The sequence below is a fragment of the Biomphalaria glabrata genome, chromosome 9 (genome assembly GCF_947242115.1).
Source record: "Biomphalaria glabrata chromosome 9, xgBioGlab47.1, whole genome shotgun sequence".
In the NCBI taxonomy this organism is placed as follows: Eukaryota; Metazoa; Mollusca; class Gastropoda; family Planorbidae; genus Biomphalaria; species Biomphalaria glabrata.
Window position 1 is genome coordinate 10,471,769 of NC_074719.1, and position 27,903 is coordinate 10,499,671.

Consider the following 27,903-nt stretch of genomic DNA (forward strand, 5'->3'; position numbering starts at 1 on the left):
ATCACATATCTTATCTTATATAATACCGACGATACTTCAAAAAAGAAGATGATTACGTCCTACGCGTCATGCATTTAGTCATGCATATTAACCAATGACTTAAATTCTGCCAAGTCACTGGTTTTCCTGGCTAGCTCAGGCAACCCATTCCATGCTCTAATAGCACTAGGGAAGAAGGAGTATTTGTACAAATTTGTCCTAGCATATGGGACGAGGAATATGCCTTTATCTTTGTGTCTTACAGAGTATTGTATTAAATTTTGTTTTTGTATTTGAAGATAATAGTACATACATACAATGGCAACATTAATTGCAATTGTTTTCTTTCTTTCATTCTTTTATTCATTCATTCTCTCTTTCTCTCTCTCTCTCTCTCTCTCTCTCTCTCTCTCTCTCTCTCTCTCTCTCTCTCTCTCTCTCTTTCATTGTTCATTCACGCTCATTATTCATCTTAGATAAAAAGAAAGGTTAAGTTTAGTAAAAATAAACTCCCTGGGGGCAGTGGCCGATACTGCAGTGTGAGTGACCATCGAGATACAAGTTGTGTAAGTACATCTTTATTACGCTTATTTGTCGTAATATTATCTCCATGTTAAGCGAGACTATTTCTGGTCAGAATAAGTCGGCCAAGAGAACGAGGGCTAAACGCTCTTTAGATGTTCGACTGTTTTGACGCGCGCTAAATGTCTAATTTTTAAGTACCATTTAAAAAATAATGGAACGACCTGAATTCGAACTCGTCTCTCACGCCTCCTAGAGCAGACGTGCTAACCACTCTGCTAGTGAGGTTCTTTAGTTTTATTTACATAGAAGTTATAAAAAAACGCTAAAAACAACGCGACATACAAAAGCAGTAATTATAGCAATATTATTTATTGATAAAAGATGACGCCTCAACGAAGCCAACTTTCAGCCATTGTTTCCCGAATATAAAAGGCATTGTCGCTGAGCATCCATTAGGACAATAGGTAGGCCCACATATAATAAGGAAATTCGCAACTGTTTTTCATTATGGAAGTAATAAGAGTCCGGCATGTATCACACATATGTGCTGATCAATTCTATTTCCAACGGTAGCTTCAAGAAATAATTATTAACTGGATTCGTGTAGTGCATATTTAAAAAACTGCCATGTATTGGTTACTTCAAGTTTCAGTGTAAGGAACTATACATTTGTTTTGCATAGGACACTACTCTTTTCATAATAATGAACATTATATTTAAATAACTATTTGAATTTTAGTTTCAATCAGTTTTGTATACCGCTACATTATATCCATGTTATAGTATGGGATATGTATTATTTACATATATAACATATATTCGTATATTTGATGGTAGAAGTAGCGATTCTAGATTGGCATAGATATAGGAAACATATGTAAATTAGATTCTTTTACTATCTGGTTAATTTGCATAAAAAGTTATTTTCTGTTATTTCTTGAAGTTAGCTTATTTCATTTTTATTTGTATTATTTGTGTTCCGTAGATTTACTAAGATAAAGTCATACAACAATTTTATAAAAAATATTTGAAATATGAAAACAATTAAGATGACTTTGGAATGAAGGCAACACATTAGACTTATCTTAAAAGTAAAGGTAAAGTTTCCCTTTCAGACTTTGTGATCAATGGGCAGATGATGTAAAGGTCATCTGTTTCTGTGGCCCACGGTCAATGAAGGTGTCATATGGCCAGCACAACGACCTACCTCCAACTAATGTCAGGTAGCCATTTGAGCTGGGTGGACTCAGGGTCGCCCAAAGATCCCGAAATTTAAAAAAAAACAGGATTCGAACCAGGAACATCGGGTTCGGAAGCCAAGTGCATTGCCACTCAGCTACCACACCTAAAGACTTATCTTACATTTGTAATAAAACGCCCTCACTGTTGAATAAAAAGTAGAATCCCGAAAAACTGGCTTATTCCGTAATAACCTGGCATCCGCCAGTCTGTGCACAGGATAGACTTAAAACTTTGCTATTTATGAATAAGCATCTTGTATAAATATCTCTTATATGCACAGAAGTCATTAATTGTATTGTTCATGTAATCAAAACTCTTCCTAAAATAAGTGTTTTTGTTTTTTTCGTTGTTTCAAAATATCATAGCCGTTTGTTCTTACAAACAAGAAATACAACAAGAAAACTGTACTCTCTCTCTCTGCGTCTCTTTTTGTTTCCCCTCGGCATATTCAAACGCTCGAGCTGTCTTCTACTGATGTCTGCGTTGTCTACGTTTTCCAGTTCAACACTATGAAATATTTGGCTTCACTTTTATGTTAATAAATAAAACACGAATTTTGAATTTTTTTTTTTTACAAAGTTTGAATTAACTCACTCTGTCTGTCTGTCTGGTAGAGAGTCTATTTATCCGACACCCATTCCAGCTTAAATTTTGCACAATTATTCTTTTACTTGAAAACACAAGAACCAATAAAAAAAAATTAGGATAACAGTAATTACGAATACAGGCGTATTTCAGAATGCGGGTGATTTACCTTAGATGGCTACAACCCTTCATCTACAGAACATAATATAATATAATGATTAATGCAACTAATCAACAATTTATGTTAATATTAATTTATCGATTTACCCAGAGTTATATAAAAGAGTGAAAGATAAGCTTTAAAATATTATATACATCTGTTTAACTAATATTAATAAAAAGTACAGTATTTAAATTACATTAGTTGGATCTTTCAATTATGTTTTTTTCCAGTTTGTATCTGTATCTGCCCGTCTGTCTGGCTTTTTTCGCTTACAAGGACAAACTACCCAACAGTGACAACGTCCAACACCCGTGTGTAGCCGTTTATAAATGGCCAGGTGTTGGTCACGAACATAGACTAGGTGGGGGAAATAGAAACGTCTTCGGGCAAGATTTCGCCAAAGCTGGACACAAGGTATATTAAACTTTAATTTATATATATATATATAAACCTCGGTAAAACAGAAGTCACGTTCCAGAAGTCGCCCAATAAAACATACTAAGCCCCATGGATCACCATAAACGGACAGCCCCTTAATTAACGTGGTAGACCACTTCACATATCTAGGTAGTATAGTGTCAAATGACGCCTCACTTTTAAGGAAAGTTGATAACCGTCTGGCCAGGGCCAGTAGCGCTTTTGAACGCCTTCGGGCGAGAGTTTGTCGGAACAGACCAGCTTAGGCGCCAACTTGCCTCAGCTGACATAGAAGAGAGCACCTGGTTGTATGCGGCCTCAGAACGAGACAGCTGCAGGTCACTCACAAAGACCGCGAGATACACATTTGTGACCAAAAGAAAATCCGCTGCCGAGGACAGACGCAGACGGCGAAAAGAAAATCTAAATCAACCACCCGCGACAATGGTTATGCTTGCCCTGTTTGTGGCAAAATATATAGGTCACAGTGGGGCTGCGCATCCAGGGGAAATACTGCGTTCCTCATTAATCTTCGGACTTACTATTTTTGGTTATATATATGGTTATATTATATGTGGTTGAATATATGGTGATGTATATGCTTATATATATGGTTATATTATATATGGTTAAATATATGCTATGTATATGGTTATATATATGGTTTTTGTACCCTAAACTTCTGGTCGTATAGTCGCCAGAGATCGTCCTTCACATCTTCATGTGTCAGTTCTAGCAGTTTCGCCGTGCTTAGTGTCAGAGCCACTACAGGAACTTTTTTTTTTTTTTAGATGCTTGCCAGTTAGAATTATTTTATAGTAAGTTTATACCAACATTTACCTCAATGAGTGTTTTACCCATAGTATGAGCCTTGACCGGCAGGAAGGATCTTACCCAGAGGCGGAAATGAGAGAAAGCTTTTCGTCCATCCCGCTGTCTCGAGGTCCCCTATCAGCTTAATGATATTTTAATGACATCCGCTAGAATGAGGCACGACTCCTTAAGCCACATCAGGGTTTCTCCTTCCCAGGTAAAGCCGAGATCACGAGTGGTTCCTACCTTACCCTATAATGTACCGCCAATAACCGTGAGAGGGCCATCACCACCCGCATAACCCCAGGAGAGAACGGCATGGCGAATAGGACGGGTTAGCGGAGCCTCTTTTATCATCTCCACGTGCAATGCTTGTTTGCTAGACCGTGCTGTGGAAGCCAACTGGAGCCTAGTCTGGAGACAGTGTTTTTTTTCCCGTTTAGCCAATCCGTCATCTCTAACGGTCGTTTCCACGAAAGAGCCACGAAAAGGCCTAGAATATACCCACGACCCAGTAGCGGCCATATGGGGTGGCAAGTGGCGCAACCTTAGGGGGGCTCCGCGAAAAGAAATTCCCTTGTTACCGGCAGCTTCGAAAACCTGACCATTTCTCATAAACTAGGAATTGTTGTTTAATATATCCTGGCATCTATAAGATACCAGTTACCATGTAAGCTCTTAACATGATATTTTTGGTTTGGAAATACCGTTGTTTCGATAAAGACAGCATCTTATGGCCTGTATTTTCTAAACAGCTCTCACTGTTTAACAGTTCATATTGGGATTAAAAAAAAACACGTATTAGAAAGCAACCAATCAAAATCGTTTATTTCGTAAATAAAGAGTCATACAGTACTGTTATGTCGAATTACAGTATAAAAAGAATTGGTACGTATACAGTAAACATACTGTTACTTTAGTCCGACATAGACAAAAAGGGACGAGGGTGTGTGAGAAGAATTACTCGTTTTGTACTCTGGCCTTGCTCGCATAGTTATTCGGCCAATCAGTATCCAGAAAGTTCATTTTTTCCCAATAGGTTAGTGTGCATATACATCGGATGGTCGTGTTTCAGTGTAAAAAGCAACGCGGATCTGCAAAAGACACAAAAACAAATGGACCACTGTAGCTCCTATCGTACACTTTGTTTTTATACCAAAGACTAATGACAGTATTTTCTTTTCCTAGTAAGTTGTTAGCTACTGGAGGACTATTGACAAACGATAGTTGCTGCCACTGGAAGCATTTTTGGTAAAATTCAGCAGCACGAGATTTCTGTAAATCACGTAAAAATGTTTGTAAAATGTATTAAATGTTTCTGGTGTTCCTTAAAGGGAAACTCCGATGGTTTTTTAAATTTGAGTTATTGACATATTTAAATTCTGCATAACAAGTTGTAATCAGGTTGTAATAGTAAACACTTTGGAAAGCCATTGCACTTTATTGGGAAGAAGGAGCTCGGAATACTGAGTCTCCATTTCGTTTAACAATTCTTTAAACTGGTGATGGTAAAGTGCTTTTGACAAGATGCTGTTTACAATCTTAATTACAAATTTAATTACCACATCTATTTCGGTCTGAATCGTTTTGGCACAAAGTGTGTATTATTCAGTGAAACGTAAGAATTTCATTTATTTTGCTTCGAAAAATCGTTGTTGCCCTTTTATTTTTTTCCTGTCATATTTCTGGCTCCTTCAATTGTTATTGAAATGATTTTATTTAAATCGATCTAATATTTTCCAATGTAATTTTACACGGCATGTACTTTATCTTTCCCTCTAGTTTTGTTGCGAGAGCGTTTGCAATCCTTGAAGTTTTTCTTTTGGACCTTGGGAAGACATATATCTAACATAATGGGCAACTTTTGCCCGGTCTTTATCAACTTTATCTCGCAAGATTAGCAAATGACAGGACAAAAGAAAGTTCAATATCTTACAACTGTAAATATGTTACATTTGAAGACATTTTAAATATTCTATCCTGCAGTGTTTTCGTAGATTGTGGCAAAGCTTTGATTGTTTTTATGACGATTTCTGGTTTGTTTTTGAAATCACGAAACAGTTCTTGAGATGCACGTTGGAAGCAATCTTTGACATACTCACCATCTGTAAATGGTTTGCCTTTTTGTGCACCTTCTAGTGGTACTGCAAAGCTTGCCAGATTAGCATTACTTGTGGATTACTTCTAAGTTTGAGAAGATAATCGCTTTTAACTAAATCACTTGAAACAACAAACTTTACGTCACAGACAAAGCACGTGGTGAAGACGCCAATTCGTCTTGCGTCGAAAGCGATTTGAAAGCTACATAGAAACATCCGACGATGGCGTCATTAGAGAGCTTCTGATGGACTGACAACAGTGACGACGAGTGTAATGTGGGAGGGTGTCCAATAGATAGAATCGGTGCCTAATCCTCGTTGAACTATTCAGAACTATTTTAAAAAATGTTTCGATAAAATAAATAATATTATACTGAAAGGGAAACTAGAGTTGACCAATCGTATCGCTTCATTCTTACAGTAGCTGTTAGGCTGTTAGGCTTAGTGACTGCCTAGTCAAGCGCTATGGTACAGTTATATATAGATAGATAGATTTTAAAGCATTAGGACAACCAACTCGAGAAAAAAATTAACATTTTTATCTAAGCCCCTCCCTGTCCCAAGAAGTAAATAGATCTGACTGGTCAGTGTAAGGCTAGTCTAGACTACGTGTAGTCAGTCATGACAAGACAACCAAGCGATAGTGTTTGTTGTGTGTTGAGTAGTCAGGCGAGAAGATACACACTGCCGTGGTTAGTCATGCATGTAAATCTCCTTTAACACGCATTTTTTTCTTTGCTTATAAGATCTAGATCTAACTGCATAGACGAAGAGATATATTTCTTTTACGAGAATGTAAACGTTACTGTATGGTTTTCCGTTATACAGTAAGTCAATAGATTAAATTAATAGGCATGTGTGTCGTCACATAGAAACCCGGTGAAAGTCTGACCGTTTTGGATGCGCAGGAGAATTACGTCAGAAAAAACATCAATTACTAAGTTATTATTGCAAATAAAAACAAAAGAATAATATATTCATTATCTGTAAATCAAAACATATATATCAAAAATTGTCAAAACCATCGGAGTTTCCCTTTAAGAGTTGAAGATAATCCACTTCCTAACCTCCCGCAGGACGACGTGGGATGGCAGTTAAGGTGGAGAACATTTCGAGTTTATGTAGTTAAAAGGTCAATAGTTCAGTACTTATGTAGGGTAGTATGTTTTGTATCTAAAAAGGCCTCCAGTGTTAGAGGCGGACGATCCCGTTAGCATGACATGGTACGATATATGTACATATATAGTGACATATAGTCTCACCATACGGCTCAGGGCACCGCATTTAACATTCGCCTAGGGCCCCGCAATGCTAGGGCCGCCTCTGCCCTGACCTATAATAACCAGAGCTAGTTAAAACAACATTGAACCGTTTTTTTTAAATGCTTGTGTTGATAAAACTTGTCTGTATCTTCAGTGGACGAAAGCTTTGTGTACTGCAGACTCTGATGGTGATGGGAGAACTAACGGCGAGGAACTCGGTGACCCGTCATGTGTTTGGTCAGTAGGTCAAGAACCGTCTCGTACAGTTAATATAACACATCCAGGTGAGTATTGTATATTTACTGTTTTAACGTATCCAAATAACCTTAACGAAAGGTTTATAAAAAGGCTGCACGTTTAATCATCAACAACAAACTAGAGCCAAACTATGAGCAGCTAAAGAGTCCTCGTTTTTCTTTCTCTTCTGTTCTCCTTGTGTCCCATGGTGCACAATTTTACGCCTAATGACAGTGTGCAATTCAGGGTCATAACAATATCTATATATAGCTCCTCTTCCTTTCTTCATGGTCGAAGATGAGCACACTCTTACTTCCCATGAACTTAAAGATGGCTATGGAGTCCTACCTTCGCCTTGAAAAGCCGGCTGCACACACAAGGCATGGGGAGGTTTATTATGTTACAATGGTTCCCCACTTTGGTTCTCAACTTTTTCTGTTGTTCTTAGTTGATGGCCAATCTCTCTTTCAACACCGACATTCACGGCTTCAAGCCACGAGGAGCTATCAAGGGTTTGCGTAGTGAAGTGGTGGTTGTGTATTTGACTTTTGTGCATTAAAGAAAGAAGAATTAGCGCGTTATACATTATGCAGTATTCGATATACTTGAATCTCATTTAATTAATTTAATTTGTTTAGTAGAATTGAGTGAACGATTATTTGACAATAACCTTAATGAATAGACAGGCAAAGGAAATTCTATAAGTAAACTACAATGAAATTAAAGTAACAAAAAATAAAAGAATGTGACTAAAGGTTGCAAACTTGTAGGGGGCCCCTGAGAGTCAGCCGTACTAATGAATCACGATAGAAACATAACCCAGGCTATTTCCTGTACGTTTTTATACACAGTTTCGAACTAACGCTGTCTTTTTAAATCTTAATGTAAAATTCTTAGATGTTTTGCAATAAAAATTCAAACCAATCAAAACCTATTTTTAGTTTGTTGATTGTACTATTCTGAATATTCTTCTCATATGAAGAAAATAGCACCCTCACCCATAAAAAGTAGCACAAAACATACTTAATTCTAAAAACACAATATCTGTCTTCTTGAGAGATTTACAGTAGCTGTTGCTTTTGTTTACAACTGGAAATGGCAAAAAAAAAAAAAAACATTTTCAATCGGTCCTTTAGCCTTTTAAAGTCGAAACGTAAAAAAATGGAAGCATAGCACAAAATCAAAAGCATATTGTTGTCTGACTAGTGCTGTTAAAGTTTGCTAAATGTTTTCTTTCAGGTATTTGTGAACCTCTACACGATGTCATGTGTCATGGCAAGAATACCTTTGTGTCCTGTAAAGTGGACACATTTGATACGTGTGATGTTATTAAAAGCCCTGGTCAGTATACATTTTTAAAAACTAAACATGTATGAAACGATTACTTATATCCTCCCTTGCCGTTCAGCTTATATTTTTAATGCAGACAAGAACGCCATATAACTGATAGCTTCTCTTTTAGCTTTACATAATAGCGATATACAAAAAAAAAATTTGTTTAAAGGGCACCAAAATAGTACTTCCTTAAAGACTAACTACTGCTAGTAAGAAGATGAGCAACATGGAAACCTCACCTGGTCAACTAGTCGAGGACAACATTTTGTAGAAAGAGTTTTAAAAAATTAAATACAGATACAAGACACCACTCAGAGACACCACTCAGAGACACCACTCAGAGACACCACTCAGAGACACCAATCACAAATACCAATCACAGACACCAATCACAGACACCGATCACAGGCACCAATCACAGACACCAATCACAGACACCTACACAAACAAAAATTACGAATAGCAATCACAGATAGTAATCACAGACACCAATCAGAGACACCAATCACAGACACCAATCACAGATACTTATCACAGACACCAATCAGAGACACCAATCACAGACACCAATCACAGACACCAATTACAGACACCAATCATAGACACCAATCAAAGACACCAATTACAGACACCAATTACAAACATTAGTCACAGACACTAGTCACAGACACCAATCACAGACACCAATTACAGACATCTATCACAGACACCAATTACAGACACCCATCACAGACACCAATCACAGACACCAATTACAGACACCAATTACAAACACCAGTCACAGACACCAGTCACAAACACCAATCACAGACACCAATCACAGACACCAATTACAGACACCAATCACAGACACCAATCACAGACACCAAATACAGACACCAATCACAGACACCAGTCACAGACACCAGTCACAGACACCAATTACAAACACCAGTCACAGACACCAGTCACAGACACCAGTCACAGACACCAATCACAGACACCAGTCACAGACACCAATTACAAACACCAGTCACAGACACCAATCATAGACACCAATCACAGACACCAGTCACAGACACCAATCACAGACACCAATTACAAACACCAATTACAGACACCAATTACAAACACCAATCACAGACACCAGTCACAGACACTGACAGGCAACGAGAGTCTTCTTAGGAATGTTGAAGGCCTTGAAGGTATCAGTGAGGTTAGTTGTTATTATCTCCTATGTTGATATAACAATAGGGTATATTGTTATTTTAGATAACTTCCATAAACGCTTACTCTCCAAGCTTAGGTTCCCATATTTTCTTTATTTATAGATTTTGTTGAATTCTCAGAAGAATTCATAATTATTATTATTTTTATTATTATTATTATTTTATTATTATTATTAAGAATAAGAGAAATTCTAAATAAAAAATGTAATAAATATGTTTCAGAACTGTATCTTCGAAGTATTGCATTACATTGCTTATACATAATACATACATGCATATCTTCTTCCCTAGTGCCATAATAGCATGAAGGGTTTATATGAATCAGCCAGGGAAACCAACGACTTAGTAAGAAATTGAGTCACTGATTAAGATGCGTGACTAGATTGACACATGAAACGCGTAGGACGTAATTACCTTCTCTTTTGGGTTCGAATCTTGGTGAAGACTGCCATTTTTAATTTCGGAATTTTTAGGGCATTCCGAGTCCAACCAACCCTAATGGGTACCTGGTTTTAGTTGGGGGAAATGAAAGCGGTTGGTCATTGTGCTGGCCACATAACACGCTGCTCGTTAAGCGTTGGCCAAAGAAGCAGAAAACCTTTACAATATCTGCCCTAAAGACCGCATGGTCTGAAAGAAGAACTTTACTTTTACTTTGAAGTAGGAAAGTAACTTTTTTTTTATTTCACTCCCTAAGAATTACCATGGGAAAATTTTACCTTTTACATGAAATTTGTTTTTTTTTTAGATTTGGTAAAAAAAAAATATAAAAAAAAAAATCTATAATTTAAACAAAATATTTTTTTTCTTTTTTTTTCAGATATCAAAACCCTAGACTTGGTCATGCCTAACTTAATTATTCCACCAACTGTTACCAATGACCTGTGTTTGACTTTTGACTTGCCTGACGACCAAGATTATCACATGGTAGCGTATGAAGCTATCATCGATACCCCCAATATCGTCCATCACATGGATATGTACGGGTGTGAAAAGGGTAAGTACAGAGCCCAACTCACACAATGTAACTCTCTAAGCCCGAAGTTAAAGGAGTGCAGCACATCAAATGACTACGCACTTCTAGCTGTGCAAATACACTCACAATATACTATCCTGTGTACGAAATCGATGAATATTTACAAAATCTAATAATCCATATTATTCATTTAATAATTTATATACACTGTAATGTCCATTTTTTACGATTTACTGAAACTCACATTGCTAATAAATATAAATAGCTAGCTATTTAAGTGTGTCTGGTTTACAAAATATAGAAAACTTTAATAAAGCTAAACATTTTTACAAGTTTATAATAATTTTTTTTCTGGTATACATAGTAGTGTAAAATCAGTCTATTTAACATATTGGTTTGGTAACAGTGGTACTTCATTGTGCGTCATTTATTTGTATATTTCCTTTTTCCTTTAGGTTAGCTTATAATACTTATATCGCCCCCAGCTAGCGACTCCACTTTGTAAAACCTCAATTGCTATAAAAAACGGCAAAATTTAAACATAATTTTACATGCGGTGAGGGGGGCCAACCTCCGATGACTGTGTAGAATCAAGTCCAACACACGTGCAATGCTCTATACATGGCTAGCCCTTCAATGTTAAGAATGGTATATGGAGCCAATGCAGTAGGCCTATATTGGCCCAACGAGTGTGACACCTACCAGCTTGACATCCTTGGAATCTGTGTGATGCGGTGGACATCAAGTGGACATCAATGATGGCAAGACCATCATAATATATTAAGGATTCGATACGGAACACATTGGTGATGTAGGCATCATTATGTCTAAAATAACAGCGTCGGCGCTAATAGCTTGGAAACCAGTCAGCGAGAGCATTATTACAGATCGACTCCGAGCAAACCAAATCAAAATCACTACCATCCAAGTAAATGCCCACTAGCTTGTCAGTGGCTAATGTAAGCTCCTACCAAAGTAAGTCAATTGACGCAAAAGAACCACTTGGAGTCTCTTGCATATATACTGACCCTTCAAGAAGAGTATGTCAACTTTAGAGATACCACAATTGATTGCCCAGTAGAATTCATCGGAAGGAGGCGCGGTTCCTACAAGCTACTGTGGAAATTGATCGATGAAAGGAAAGATGCCAAACGTAGACGAGACCAGAATAATGCAACACAGGATCGCAGCATAGCGAAGATGCCTTTAGCGAAGGCAATGCGAAGCAGATCTGAAAGTATGCTTGCAGAAATAACACGAAGACTCCCTATCATGTCGTCCGAGCTACACTAGAGCAAAGCGTTGACATGGAGCCCCAATAAAAGACAAACAAGGAAAAAATTTGCTATCGAAAGAAGAACAGGATACAAGATGGATAGAACATTCAAAGACCCCTCTCCGGACAATGACATTCTTTATAAAGCAAGGAATTGCAAGCCTATAATAAAGCGCACCTGGTCGGGCATAAACTACAGATTAAACTATTCTAGTTTATTACAACAGTAGCGTTTCCTTACAACTGTACTTCAATGGAAGTTGCTACTTAGAAGAAAAGAATTGATTTGAAGGTGTAACAAATTGGCTAAAATTTGGATACTCAGAATTCACAGGGGTGCTCGTACATGGTCCGGTTGGCCATCAATTCCTGATAAGACTAGGCTAGTCTACTACAGCATAACTTGTCTGTACAACTCTACATCAGTCACCAGTGGGAGCACGACTTGTTCAGTTTCTATTTAAATTTCAATTAATTGATGGTTTGTAAAATTGGCTAGAATTTGGTTACTCAGAATCCAATGCGGTGCATGTGCACCACCTTGCACCCCCCTTCGGGAGCCCATGGACACCAGGTGGGAAGAAGCTTTAGACAGTGCCAGTGACAGATGTTTATGGAGACAGCTTGCCGCTTATAGCGCCGAGCGGAGCGGGAGGATCAAAGTTATACAGTAGTCTGAAGAGAAAAATTCTGTAACGATTATGTTAAGCTTAAATGACCTTGATATCAATGAATCATTCTGAAAATTCCGCTAACGCGTACTATTAAACGACGCACGCCTTTTAAGAGAAATGAATTGCAGATGTATAGCTGTTGGAAATATAGCAAAGTTAATGTATATCTAATATGATCCAAGAGAACACAGGCACATTGCTACGAACAATTCTCTTTGATTTCATACCATGCCCAACTGAGTTATCATTTTAATTACAGGTGCACATAATCTTTTTTTAAAGCCATTAGCAAACTATGCGTCATTCCTATCTGATAAAAGTTTGAAGGTCGGTTCATTGCCGTCATTGCCACGTAAAAATTTTTCTTTAATCTTCTGTCTGGGGTATGATTGCAATGTTGTCTGTAGTGTCATTTCAAGTCTCTTGGAACAATCTTAGCAACTTCTTATGAAGATAAAGAGGCCAAGCTTTGATACACATCAACAGAAGGTCCCGTCTAGAGCAGGGGTGGGCAAATTACGGTCAAATGCGGCCCGCCTGAGTGTTTTATGCGGCCCGCGGAAACCAACAGAAATATAATATAAAAATTGAAATCGATTAAAAATAATTATAAAAATCTATATAAAGTTTTGAAGTATTGAAACTGTCTCATTATAAAAATTTTCAAGAAACGAATTTTTTTCTCATTGGCTATCCTTAATACACTCAGTCTAAGACACAATCTCAGGCCAGTATTTATCCAATGCTATGAAGAACTGTGTTAAATAGAGAGTACCCCAACCATAAACTCTAAACAAGAAAGTTTCCATAGAGCTGCATAAAAAAATATACTTACAGTGCGGTCAATAACAAAAGTAATAAAACTAATCAGAACTAGGGATCCTAACTACAGGCAGTTCTGAAAAGTACTTAATACAAAATTTATAAACAAAATACTCCAACGTATCCTCTGGCTTAGAGTGGGAAGGTACTGACAAGAATAAAGAATCTCAAGGAAGAAATGTGTATGTTCCTTGAAGGACATTGACTGTGGTATTGTTAATACTATTTCTAATGAAGAGTGGAAGGCAGTTAATGTTTTTCACAGTATATAATACAATGGGTTGCTTGCATATGAAATGCAAGTACATGCTAAATCGTCAAACATGGCTTTCCCATTTCTCCAGGCAAGGAAGTTAAAACAGGTGTTGTCATTTTCCTTCGCTGAAAAGTGAAACTATTTCAATGAAGTGGTTAAAAGTACAAGTCTTAGAATTAGATTCCTTAAATGTGGAATTCATAAAGGGAATTTTAAGACGTCAAGAACCTAGAACCAGTTTTCAATACCACCAGCTCACCATTTAGGGCAGAAGCTGATTTAGCTCCAGAGGACATAGCTCCAATAAAATTATGAGCTGAAAGAGAAGTTTCAGTCAATATACTTCTGCGGGACTTTGATGGGTGCCAGTAGCTGTACTTCCACACTTTAAAAAAAATGCTTCTAAACTTTCACATTATTTAGGCACACACACATATGTAAACAAGCATTTTTGTGTTGAAATTAAACAAGTGTAATCACAGGTCGACGGTAACTATCAGCAGTCACTATGATAACAACTAGCATGATATTTCCGCAGTTCCAAAACATTACGCACGAGTGTATAGCATTTTTTTTAAATCGTAAAATTGGTTTCAGAAATTGCTAACTCTTGTTGTTATTCCTGGATGTGTAATACTAAAGTACTGTATTAATATGAATTAAAAGACATTATACACAGTTAGCTAGCGTATTTTTCACATTTATATACATACATATATATATGCGGCCCCCTGTTCAAAATCTTCGTTTAATGCCTCGATACAAAAAGGTTGCCCATCCCTGGTCTAGAATCAATTCTCTTACTTTCCAACATATGAAAATCAGCCAGGAACATTTTACTGGTGATTACCACTCTCCATGTTTTTTTTAAAGGCTTTTTTTGTCAAAGATGGAGTGACCGCAGGACAAAAGCCTTCGGTGTATTTATAAAGTAGATTATGCTTTCCATATAGAGTTTTCTTTAAGTTGAAATCCAATGGGGTTTCTGATGATAAAGTTGCTTTATAACAGTTAGCGAAATGCATTGACTTTGATCATTGATCTAATCCAGTGTTTCCAAAACTGTGCTTCGCGGAACACTAAAGTTCCGCGAGGTCAGAACAAGTTTTCTACGAACAACTGGAATAATTCAACTAATAAACCACCACGTGAATTAATCTCACTGAAAAAATCAGCAAAGTGTTCCGGTAAAGAAAAAGTCTGTGAAATACTGATCTAATCTATAATGTCTAATTACATAGACATGGACATAAATAAAGATACACATTATGTCTAACATTGGATCACTGACTTGCGTTACACTTAATAACAATTCTAGCTTTTATATAGCGCTACTTTCATGCTTATAGCATGCTCAGAACGCTTTTGGTCCAATCTCATTTGTGGACCAGTGGGGGGGGGGGGGGAGGGGGTATCTAGGAGTTGGTTTTCCGTGCTGTCTTTAGGCGCTCAGTAAACACAACTCTGCCCGAGTCGGGTGTCGAACCTCGAGCCCTCTTCTAGCCAAGCCAAGTTCAAGCCTCTCGACCACGCTTCCCACATTTTGGATGTATCGATCATTTGCTTTTTGTCTACAGATGAAAACTTTATACTTGAGAGCCCAAAGCCCTGTGATATGAGTATGAAGGCTTGCTCAACTGAGATCAGTGGTTGGATGATTGGAATGTCAGGTCAATGCTATGGTGATAATTTAGCTTATTCAATAGGAAAGAGTGGATACAAAAGATTTAGATTGGAGGTTAGAGACGCACTTTACTTTACTATTTGTATTAGTTACTGTTAGTTGTAATTAAATAGCATTTTGAAAAATAATTATTCAATTAGTAATACAATTTTATTGTGCAATTTTTTCTTCACAAAATTAAAAATGCTTTATTCAAATCTGAAATCAATATAGTTGTGACCCTCTTCTTCTGTTAAAGTTTACCTCAATGTTACAGAAATAACAAGACCGATATATATATTATAATGCTAGACTAACTTACTTAGACCGAGATACCCTAAGCATTTGGCAAACCTCATGCAGGGCTCGGCCACAACCTCGTTAAGTGGTCGAGTGATTGATTTCCTAGTCTGTGACCCAATCTCTGTGATTCCTAAACTCCGACAGTCACCTCTGGTGAGCCTCATTAAATGGAAACTCCGATGGTTTTTCAAATTTGAGTTATTGACATATTTAAATTCTGCGTGAAAAGTTGTAATAGTAAACATTTTACCATTTTGTATTTAAATGCTTAGAAACATTTATATTTAATAAATTAGTCAGTAAATTCTTGACATCTCAAATAAAAACGGTATTCCTTGATATTGTTTTCTAAGCTAGTTCATATGTCACTTTCCTCAACAATTCTGAAAAAGAAACTACATTTAACCAATCGTATCGCTTCATTCTTACAGTAGCTGTTAGGCTTAGTGACGGCCTAGTCCAGATCTATGATACAGTTATATATATATATATATATATATATTTAGAGAGAGATACTTCTATAAATTAGTATAAATAGATCTAAAAGCATTAGGATAACCAACTCGAGAAAAAAAGTAACATTTTCATCTAAGGCTTTTCCTGTCCCAAGAAGTAAATAGATTGTGTGTCTGACTGATTCGAACAAACTGGTCAGTGTAAGGCTAGTCGAGACTACGTGTAGTCGGTCATGACAAGACAACCAAGCGAAAGTGTTTGTTGTGTGTTGAGTGGTCTGGCGAGAAAATACACACTATACATCACTACGATAGCCACTACCTCTGATCCACAGATTCACTACCACAATCCCAACTTGGAGCATGGGCACCAAGACTCGAGTGGCATGCGTATTTACTACCGTCCGGCTAGGCCAGGTGTCCAAGAGCTATTTACCTTACCTGTTGGGCAGCTGTTTCTGGAACTTCCTCCAGGTACGTGAAGGGAATTACGAAATCGTCCCGCCTCCATTTTTTTTTTCCGTTTTTTTTCCAGGTGTAAAGTAAAAGTAAAAAGTAAAGTTTCCCTTTCAGACCTTCCAGTCTCTAGGGCAGATGACCTTTACATTTTTCTGGTGGGAATATAAATACGATTTGTTTACGTGAGTGTATAAAGGCATCCTCGTAAATTAACTGTAAGCCCAATGAAGACATCACAATGGAACTCAAGGTATACTACTGAGGCTTAAATTGAGCTCCTGTATTAATCATTTATGTCCCTTAGGTCAGGAATGTTGAGACTGATCCTAAATCGTGTACATCTATCTGATATGTTTCCGTTCTACCAGTAGTCTCATTCTGTTAGTCTTCGATTAGTTATAACAAGCATCATGTAAAGTACGATAATTTTTAAAATGGTTTTTACTGTTACTTCATCACATCTACAATTTTAAACTTCATATTGTAGAGAACGCATCATCTTGTTTTTACGATACCTTTATTCAACTCGTAACTTCGTGGAAACTTTTAAGTGGGCTCAAAAAAACATGGAACATTAGACGATTTTCCTAGAAGTTCGACAGTTCATGTATACTGTTGGGAAAAGAATTACTAGCTCGTTGGTCATACTGGAAACATTCTAGTTTTACTTTAATAATTTTTCAAAGTAAAAAAACAAATTGCCTAGAGAAAGAGACAAATTTTAATCTTGAACGGACCATACATCTTCGGGTATTACCGCATGTGTGCTTTATTATTTCAAGGATTTAAATAAATTAATGTTCAGGAACAGTTTTGCGAATGGTCCTCTAAAACTAGATCTGAAGGCCTATCATTGGAATTATATAAAATCTACTAGATCTATACTTTCGCTAAACTAGGATTCTTTCTCCGGGGAGAGGGGGGGGGGTGTGGCGGGATAAAAAAAATGATTTAATTTACTTTTTAACTTAACATTTATTAGTGATTAAGAGAAAAATGGTCTATCTATAATTGTATAAAGGAGTTATTGTCTTTTTTATTTAAAGTATTTGTATGTTGTTTTTATGTATGCGCAAGAAGATTAAGTTTACTTCAATCTTTTCAGGCCGGTCAAGAGTAGAACGCACTGGAGTATTAACAGAGTCTTGTACAGCTCAAATGTTCAAAGAACCAGTTTACGTTATATTTGGATATAATCATATGCATCTGACTGGTTTGTACACATTAGTTTATATTGCTAAGGATCTCTGAAAGAAGGAAATCCGCTGTTAGTTTTATGAGTGCAGTCTGTCTGTCTGTGTGTCTGCCTGTTTACGGGATCTTATCTTATAAAATACAGACGTTACTTTAAAAAAAGATGATGATTACGTCCTTTGCGTCATGCATCTACTAATGCATATTAACCAACGACTTAAATTCTGCCAAGTCACTGGTTTTCCTGGCTAGCTCAAGCAACCCATTCCATGCTCTAATAGCACTAAGAAGAAGGAGCACTTGTACAAATTTGTCCTAGCAAGTGGAACGAGGAACAGCATTATTTACCTTTTTTTTCCAACATTAATGTTATCTCCCCTTCAAAATAGTTTCCCTTGGGGGCAGCTACTCCCCGATGGAGACGTTGTTCCCACTTTTGGTAGCTGCGCTGGACAACTTCAACCGGTATGGTCTACAGCATGTCCAAAACATGTTCCCAAATGGGAACTTTTTTTTTAGTTTAGGAAAAAAGTCACTGGCTGAGGTCAAGTGAATATCTTTTTTTTAAGCGACGTCTGTAACTTATAAGATAAGCTAAGAAGATACTGAGGAGGGGGTAGAGGCACAACAGGAAGTGCCTTATTTAGGCTTAAAATGGGTCTTAGCTATTTGGCATTTATGGCACTATTTGGGGCCCTTTTAAAAGTCCAGATATTTTGTCAGTTCTAAATATTCTCCAGGGTCTTACGCTGTAGCTTACATTGCCTATAGGTAAACCTGGCGCTGACCATATGAATGCCTTTTAATGTAAAAAATTATGTGACAAAGATGGCAGTGTGATATGGGCGTTTCCATGATGGAGCCGACATTTGCATGCAATTTCTGGTCTCACCTGATGGTGCCCTTACCTGGGCATTTCACAGCATTTCACGGACGCGTTTATAAAAAAAAACTTGGTTGACAGTTTGTCAGGACAACTCCCTTCTATCAAAACCAAAAAAAAAAATTAAAAAAAAGAAACAAATCAGCATTGATTTTATCATTCGCGCTTTCTTTGCTCAATTGAGATTAGACCATGGCGCACTCAACATGCATAAAAAGGACGCAGTGCAAAACAAATCAACAAAATAAATAGGTCACTAGGCACAATTTAAAAAAACAAAAAAGGAAAAGGCAGGAGTCCCAAAGTCAGACTTAACCAGGGACAGAGTACTCAGGGATTGGAGAGAAGCTAATGTCTTTGCTCATGATTAACTGTAGGTCTAAGCTCATGATTAACTGTAGGTATTCGCTCATGATTAACTGTAGGTCTAAGCTCATGATTAACTGTAGTTTTTCGCTCATGATTAACTGTAGGTCTTTGCTCATGATTAACTGCAGGTCTTCGCTCATGATTAGCTGTAGGTCTTCGCTCATGGTTAACTCTATATCTATTCTCTTGATTAACTGTAGGTCTTCTCTTATGATTGACTATAAGTCTAAGCTCATGATTAACAGTAAGTCTTCTCCTTGTACACATGATGTAAATATAAAGGAATAGAAATTTGGGTCCCAACAAAATACACAAATTAGAAATATCCATGCATTAATTTTTCAACGGTTTAGATGTAAAAATCCTATGTGTCATCTCATGACATGTTCTTGTTGTCTACCTACTTCAGGTCATTTACCGCAGTGCTTCCGAAAGTGTGGTACGCGTACCCCAAGGGGTAAGGTAAGGGTTAGACTTGAGAGGGGGTACGCGTTGCACCTCTTTAACTCTGCCGATTGTTTGGAATACCCATTAATTACGTTTTGTTCATCAATTAAGTGTGGCTGGGGATAGGGGTGAGGGGTACTCGGCATTGCAACAAATATACACGGGGTACTCAGCATTGCAACAAATATACACGGGGTACTCAACATTGCAACAAATATACACGGGGTACTCAACATTGCAACAAATATACACGGGGTACTCAGCATTGCAACAAATATACACGGGGTACTCAACATTGCAACAGATGTACACGGGGGTACTCAGAATTGCAACAAATATACACGGGGTACTCAGCATTGCAACAAATATACACTGGGTACTCAGGATTGCAACAAATGTACATGGGTACTCAGCATTGCAACAAATGTACACGAGGGTACTCAGCATTGCAACAAATATACACGGGGTACTCAGCATTACAACAAATGTAAACAGGGGTACTCAGCATTAAAACAAATGTACACGGGGGTACTCAGCATTGCAACAAATATACACGGGGAACTCAGCATTAAAACAAATGTACACAGGGGTACTCAGCATTACAACAAATGTACACGGGGGTACTCAGCATTGCAACAAATGTACACAGGGGTACTCAGCATTGCAACAAATGTACACGGGGTACTCAGCATTGCAACAAATGTACACGGGGTACTCAGCATTGCAACAAATGTACACGGGGTACTCAGCATTGCAACAAATGTACACGGGGGTACTCAGCATTGCAACAAATGTACACGGGGGTACTCAGCATTGCAACAAATGTACACGGGGTACTCAGCATTGCAACAAATGTACACGGGGGTACTCAGCATTGCAACAAATGTACACGGGGTACTCAGCATTGCAACAAATATACACGGGGTACTCAGCATTGCAACAAATGTACACGGGGTACTCAGCATTGCAACAAATGTACACGGGGTACTCAGCATTGCAACAAATGTACACGGGGTACTCAGCATTGCAACAAATGTACACGGGGGTACTCAGCATTGCAACAAATGTACACGGGGGTACTCAGCATTGCAACAAATGTACACGGGGGTACTTAGCATTGCAACAAATGTACACGGGGTACTCAGCATTGCAACAAATGTACACGGGGGTACTCAGCATTGCAACAAATGTACACGGGGTACTCAGCATTGCAACAAATGTACACGGGGTACTCAGCATTGCAACAAATGTACACGGGGTACTCAGCATTGCAACAAATGTACGCGGGGTACTCAGCATTGCAACAAATGTACACGGGGGTACTCAGCATTGCAACAAATGTACACGGGGTACTCAGCATTGCAACAAATGTACACGGGGTACTCATCATTGCAACAAATGTACACGGGAGTACCCAGCATTGCAACAAATGTACACGGGGTACTCAGCATGGCAACAAATGTACACGAGGTACACATAGGTCAAAAGTTTAGGATAAACTGGTTTACAGCATAACATTATATGGATTGCTTTCTTCAATGATTGATGTCATTTCATTCTATTTAGGTCGATCCGAGCGAGTTGAAGTCTATAGGAATGGACAGCACATTGCCAACTTAACCGATGACCAGGAATATGATTTTAATATGCCAGTGTACCATAAGTAAACATTTCTTTATTGATTGTTCCAAATCTTATTTACATATTCTGAGGAAGTAAATTTTTCTGTATAAAACAGACTAGGTTTTACAAACTCAAATGTTAACTAAATACAATGTAAATGTTTTTAATGATTCTTATTTGACAACTCCATGATGATTCTAGAATCTAATAATGAATTCAGGAATGAGGCTTCATATTGATATTATTATACTCTAATGACATCAGGAATGAGGAGTCATAATGACATTATTATACTCTAATGACAGCAGATATATTCTAGAATAATGGTTGTCACAGCTTTCCTATTATATAACTCTATCTACTTATAACTCGATAGAATCTACCTTAAGTCTCGATACGTCTAGGTGTCCCTAGTTCAGTTCTAGTTAACGAAATAAAACAATTAATCACTAGATCAAACACATAAACTTTTAATCAGCTTTACTGTATATCACACACGCTGGTCTCTCTCTGACAAACAAAACACACTTCCGGTCATTCGCGCAGATTGTAAAAATAGATTATACATACATACACACATTCATCCATGACAATGGTATCAAATTTTTTGCCATTTGTTAAGACAAGATATTGCCGTGCCTAATGATTAAAGATGAGTGCATCATATCACGTGTCATAGAAGACCCTGGTGTGGTCTATTTATTTTGTCACCACTAATGTAGACAAAGCTGTTGTCTGCAAAGGATCTATTTAAGAAATAGTTTCCTTGTCAGCCCATGTCATAGGTTGAACAATTTCCAAATGTTTGTGCAAGAGTGATATAGTATATAATGTCCTAATGCATCCAATATTTTCTATTAAAATGACATCAAATATTTCCTTGCAAACAGTCATAACCCACCAATTCAACTGTTACCCGGCGATAAAATTGTTACAAGATGCTTCTTCAACACGTCAGCAATTCAACGCTGGACTTTCTTTGGTGAAGCTACCACTGATGAGATGTGTCTAGCTAACCTCCATTTATACCCAAGGTCTGCACTTAACTTTGAAGGTAAATACTTTTCTTTTTTAAGACAAAAGAAAGATAGTAGTAATAGTTTACTCTGAAAGCTTAATTTTAAATAATTTAAGTCTTTAAGTTAATTAAGCTTAGGTTTGAATCCTGTTTATAAACGTGAAAAACAGGATATATTTTTTAAAAGCAAGAATACAGAAACACACGTTATACAGTGCTTAGCTTACATTCCGTATTTAGCGTGTAAAAGCTGTTTTATGTACTGTAGATAGATAGATAGATAGATAGATAGATAGATAGATAGATAGATAGATAGATAGATAGATAGATAGATAGATAGATAGATAGATAGATAGATAGATAGATAGACAGACCGACAGACAGATAGATAGATAGATAGATAGATAGATAGATAGATAGATAGATAGATAGATAGATAGATAGATAGATAGTCAGACAGACAGACAAACAGACAGACAGACAGACAGACAGATAGATAGATAGATAGATAGATAGATAGATAGATAGATAGATAGATAGATAGATAGATAAATAGATAGATAGATAGATAGATAGACAGACAGACAGACAGACAGATAGATAGATAGATAGATAGATAGATAGATAGATAGATAGATAGATAGATAGATAGATAGATAGATAGACAGAAAGACAGACAGACAGACAGATAGATAGATAGATTGATAGATAGATAATAAGATAGATAGATAGATAATAAGATAGATAGATAGATAGATAGATAGATAGATAGATAGATAGATAGATAGATAGATAGATAGATAGATAGATAGATAGTCACAAAAATGCAAACGATTTGGAATTTCAAGATTTCCAAGGAACGCAACATTATTCGTGCTATTCGCTACTGTGAGCCAGTAACCTACAGTGACCTACATATTTTTTTTACACGATCACGCAGACCAATCGCTCGTCTGACAGAAGTCTATTTGAGATCCATTGTGTAGACGTCTGTGCATATCTTAACGCAGACTTTAATTTTATTCTGGTGTACTCTTATGTACCGCGTTCTTTGTGGGTTCTATAGCAATCTTTTTCAGGAAACAATTGCTACCAGCAGGTTTTCTACCTGTCTGTACGGGTAATTTTACATCTGGGCTGTTGTTGTTTTTTTCTAAATTTCTGCGGAAGGATATATCTGTCACACTTTTTGACTCTAAACTCCAAAATGAAAAACAGGCATTACGATCATTTCCATAAGAAACAAGTGCTCATCCCAGTTAGAAATTTTGCATAATAATATCTGCTGATAAAGTGATGCCTTTTTAGCAGTTCACGCACGACTGCATCGCTCGTATAGAGACTGATCAATTTTATTTTGTTCTAGGCCATACCTACACACCGAGAAAAAAAATTCAATGCAGACAACTTTTTAAAAAAGTGACAGCAGCAAGACACAAAGGCCCGAACACGTTTTTTTTTTTTTTTTGATTCTTATTACAATTGTTTTTGTTTGAAATTCAACAAGAAAAATACACAATACACTGTACGTATTATCATTAGCAAAACTTAAGACTGTACTTTCTGCTATGCACGAGCGGCATAGACTGCCTTGATGTCTTCGAGGCTGTGTTTGGCCTAATCATTTTGCTGGTCGGCATGGGCCTTTGATGGCACTTCCATTTTTTGTTTGCTCCTTCCCTCCCCCGTCTTTTAATGGTTCCAATGAAATTTAACCAAAAAGAGTGAGAGAGGTTAAGTTAGAAAACATTCATATAACGCAAAAAAATGGCGCGACAATTAGCTCTTTTACAATGCTTAATAGAAATTAACTTTAACACATACACACAGCCGCGAAATTGCAAACCACCCAACTTATTCACAGCTCAATATGGGTATACAGTTCTACTTTCTGCGATTTGAAAAGAAAAAGTAAGTTTCTTTTTGTTTATTTTAATAACATAGATCTAAAAACACTACACTTAACTTAAAGGCTTAAAAAAAAACATTCAATTAAAAAATAAATCTAGATCTAAATCAATTTTTATAATATTGTGATTAATGGTAAACTTATGCTTAGTATGACGTCATTAAAGGGTTTTTAGCGGAAGAGTAGCAGGCTAATTGCACTGTAGATACCTCAGAATATGCATTTTTAAAGCTTAAAATAACGGAAATAATGCTTGGTTCCGGGGCTTCGCCCCAGAATCCACTGGGGGGAGCTCACAGCGCTTCCTCGGACTCCCTAGCTGCCCTTTGGCGGTGTGTACCGTCTTTCCAGTAATTATAGGAAGAGAGTATTCTAGGGTAGAAAATTTTGTTTGAAAGAATGAAACATTAAAATGTAATGAAGATTAATTACATATACACACATACTAATATATATATATATATATATATATATATATATATATATATATATATATATATATATATATATTGCGGAGTGGGGTAAAAATCCCCCCCCCACCAGAAAATATATGACATGCCATTTGTGGGCCGGTTTATATGGTAATGCCCGGGCCGATTTTGATACACAATCCGCCCCTGCTACGAATGCATACATCCAGTTTTCAATGCGTTATCAAACTTTATATATTTGTAGAGAATTAGGCATACACCTATAATATAACACATGGGCGTAGCCGGGAGGGGAGGGTCTTCAAACCATCACTTGCCTCAGACCTCATTGTCTGAAAGGGAAACTTTACTTACTGCCCCAGTGCAGCCAATTTAAGCAAACTAGTCACCAAATTTCATGAGCGTAGCTAAAAGGGTTTTTGTGGTTTCCCTTCCCCCTCCAATACAAAAGCTAAGCATTTTACCATTTTCTACCAGCAGCTGGACACTATTGAATAGCAGATTTGGTTTTTGAATTTTTTTAGCGGAAGAGTAGCAGGCTAATTGCACTGTAAATACCTCAGAATATGCGTTTATAAAGCTTAAAATAACGGAAATTATGCTTGGTTCACAGCGCTCCCCCGGACTCCCTAGCTGCCCTTTGGCGGTATGTACTGTCTTTCCACTAATTATAGGAAGAGAGTATTCTAGGGTAGAAAAAACGTTTGAAAGAATGAAAGATCAGAATGTAATGAAGATTAATTACATATACACACACACTAATATATATATAAATTGCGGAGTGGGGTAAAAATCCCCCCCCCCACCGAAAATATATGTCATATCATTTGTGGGCCGGTTTATATGGTTAAGCCCGGGCCGATTTCGATACTCAGTCCGCCCCTGGTCTGGGTGGGTCATGTGACCATGAGCCTCTTGAGGGGAAAGTGTGGGATTGAGCACACTTTCGCTTACAAGTATCGAGTGTTGTTTTTTTCCGCCAACTCCATTGTTACTGAAGTGACCGGATCCGAGGGTCGGTCTACGGTCATGCCTTGGCCAGGACTGTCCATTGTTTCGCTATATTTAATTCACCATTGTTTCCTGTACGTGTGTCTTTGCCTAACGCTGCATACAAAGTACTTACTAAATCGATGGTATACAATTCAGAGCAGACAATATTTCAAATCAAGTTCTTTTAATTAAAGTGTGTGTACGTGGTCCTGTTCGTTTGTTTGCGTTTTGAGTCTCTTCCTGTTCTTAGCGTTGTTTTTCGTTTCTTTTGATTCTAGCCTTCCCCACAATAACAGGCTTAGCAGAAGGTGATCTATCATTTTGTGATCTGTCTCAAGGAACTCCGTTCAAAGGGTGTAACTGGGCGTCTCTGGTCAATCCCGAGAAGGAAGACTTTGTTCGTTTATCTCAAGATCTGTACGATAATTGTAATCTTGATGGATTCTGTCGGTAATTTTCTGTGCTGATATTAAATAGACTCTGTTGTTAATACTATTTTTTTTATATGACGACAGGGCCGGATTTACGTATGTAGAGACCCCGGGGGGGGGGGATTTTTGTGGAGGCCTCTACAAGTTTTCGAAAGCTATAATAAAGATGTACTTATGAATGCCAATACTTATATCTAAAAGTTTGCTATTTTTAGCAGAAAGAAATAGAGTTTTTGTAAATTTAATCTCACTTTCCTTTTAAACAAATGTTTAATATGCATATTTTAGTTTTAAAAAAGTGTATATGTTTTTAGTATGTCGAGGGTAAGGCTCTTGGTAGAGGCTCTGTCATAAATCCGGAGCTGTATTTATTTATTCCAAGCATGTTGCCAACAAGCTGACACTTCTTAATCACGACATTTTTTGGAAGTTTAAAAAAAAAAGAGAAGAAATCAAAATGATTTAAAAAAAAAGACTTAAGTTTCTGACCCTCAAAATTCGGATTCTCTTTGATGTAGGCCCCTTTCTTGTGGAAACCCCGGGGGATGTATATGATGCAAAACAGAAGCGAACTAAGACCGTAAATTCAACACGTTTCCTTTAGCGCTACCCCCCACGGATCTTAAAATGTACATGGCATGACAGGGCACTGAAATACTTGCTGAGTCTCCCTACCGTAGTCACTTCTCACAGAAAGCGGTGTCCACGTTGCTTTGGTCATTTCTGCCTTTGGAAGACCAATGAATCCCTAAGCTCACCCTCCATGTGCGTTTAGCTAAAGTCCCAAGGAAAACTGGTTTTCCCCCATCTCCAATAATTGGTCTTCGGGGCTCGCAAAGACCTTCCTTCAGGGAACAGTACCAGGAAAAAAGAAGAAGAGGCAGACAATGAAAGCGATGGGAAGACAACATCAAAGAATGGACTTGCCTGCAACTGAAAGAGTTTCTATCCAAGGCAAAAAACACAGGAATGTAGAAAGATGGGCGAAAAATCTTGTGTGGTGCCCCAACGTCCAACAGACTAAGCGATATGTTAAGGTGAAGGTGAATCAGAAGGATCTAAATACGATAGAGAACGTTTTAAATATTTCGGAAAACATCGCTCTAGGCAGCACTGTGTGGACAAGAGAAGAAGCAAGACAGGCGAGGTAAGAGAGAGAGAGAGAGAGAAAGAGAGAGAGAGAGAGCATAGAAAAAAGAGCCAAACGAAAAAAAAACTGCCTCCTCCGATACCCAGTCAGGCGCTACTTTCAAAAATGATGTATGCTAGCATGAATGCCTCGTAAAAATAAGGCTCTATAAACACTATAAGAAATGCTATACATGATTAGCCATTGTCCTTTAGCTACTGACAGCAACCACCAATGTGAAATATAATTTGTTGAGAATGTTATCTGATTTGAAGTAGGCCTATTTCCTTTTACTCAGATACCAGTCTTTAAAGTGCATGCTTAGATCAGTTGAAGTTAAAATAGAGTGAAACATTGAAATCTTTAAATGATAATATACATTATTATTCCAGACCTGAATGTAAAGAAGTTATTCAAAGTATCGTATCCAGTCCATGTTTTCAAGGGCATACTGCCAAGTTTGTCAAGACACATCTGGCTAAGACTAAACCAGGCCTTGAGGTTCTTGTACGTCTGCAGTCATGTTCTGTTAATTTGTTCTGATGTCGATTACTTAAATAAAGTTTCTCTTTACTGTTATGTTTGGGATTCAGTGTATTTCATCTTCTTTAACATTGAAGGGGATTCATTGGCATTAAGGAAATATTTATTTATAAAGCAATCTACTGCATTTAGTATGTAATTTATGGACAAGCGTTCAAGCCCCCCAGGCCCCCAAATGATTGTT

The 27,903-nt window shown here is 37.4% G+C and overlaps 2 protein-coding genes across 2 annotated transcripts; both read left to right on the forward strand.

The window, feature by feature from the left end:
* The first annotated feature begins 1,020 nt into the window (after positions 1–1,020).
* Positions 1,021–16,881, forward strand: LOC106051127 (DBH-like monooxygenase protein 1). Its single transcript, XM_013206260.2, has 7 exons — positions 1,021–1,157; positions 2,725–2,908; positions 7,240–7,369; positions 8,562–8,663; positions 10,686–10,862; positions 15,447–15,607; positions 16,626–16,881. The coding sequence occupies exons 1-7, from the start codon at positions 1,132–1,134 to the stop codon at positions 16,770–16,772; spliced, it is 927 nt and encodes a 308-aa protein (XP_013061714.2). The 5' UTR covers positions 1,021–1,131; the 3' UTR covers positions 16,773–16,881.
* A 976-nt stretch (positions 16,882–17,857) lies between these two features.
* LOC129928319 (dopamine beta-hydroxylase-like) lies at positions 17,858–27,744 on the forward strand. The gene is made up of 5 exons (XM_056042191.1): positions 17,858–17,962; positions 21,209–21,305; positions 22,156–22,319; positions 25,895–26,066; positions 27,569–27,744. The coding sequence occupies exons 1-5, from the start codon at positions 17,908–17,910 to the stop codon at positions 27,717–27,719; spliced, it is 639 nt and encodes a 212-aa protein (XP_055898166.1). The 5' UTR covers positions 17,858–17,907; the 3' UTR covers positions 27,720–27,744.
* Positions 27,745–27,903: the final 159 nt, after the last annotated feature.

Bases quoted from the DNA above. Each gene is read 5' to 3' on its own strand.
- LOC106051127 (XM_013206260.2), top strand. From the start codon at position 1,132: ATGTATTGGTTACTTCAAGTTTCAGT. The intron at 1,158-2,724 runs GTAAGGAACTAT...GTTTTTTTCCAG, and splicing joins TGGTTACTTCAAGTTTCAGT to TTTGTATCTGTATCTGCCCG. The intron at 2,909-7,239 runs GTATATTAAACT...CTGTATCTTCAG, and splicing joins TCGCCAAAGCTGGACACAAG to TGGACGAAAGCTTTGTGTAC.
- LOC129928319 (XM_056042191.1), top strand. From the start codon at position 17,908: ATGTTCAAAGAACCAGTTTACGTTATATTTGGATATAATCATATGCAT. The intron at 17,963-21,208 runs GTTTGTACACAT...CATTCTATTTAG, and splicing joins TAATCATATGCATCTGACTG to GTCGATCCGAGCGAGTTGAA. The intron at 22,320-25,894 runs GTAAATACTTTT...TTTTGATTCTAG, and splicing joins GTCTGCACTTAACTTTGAAG to CCTTCCCCACAATAACAGGC.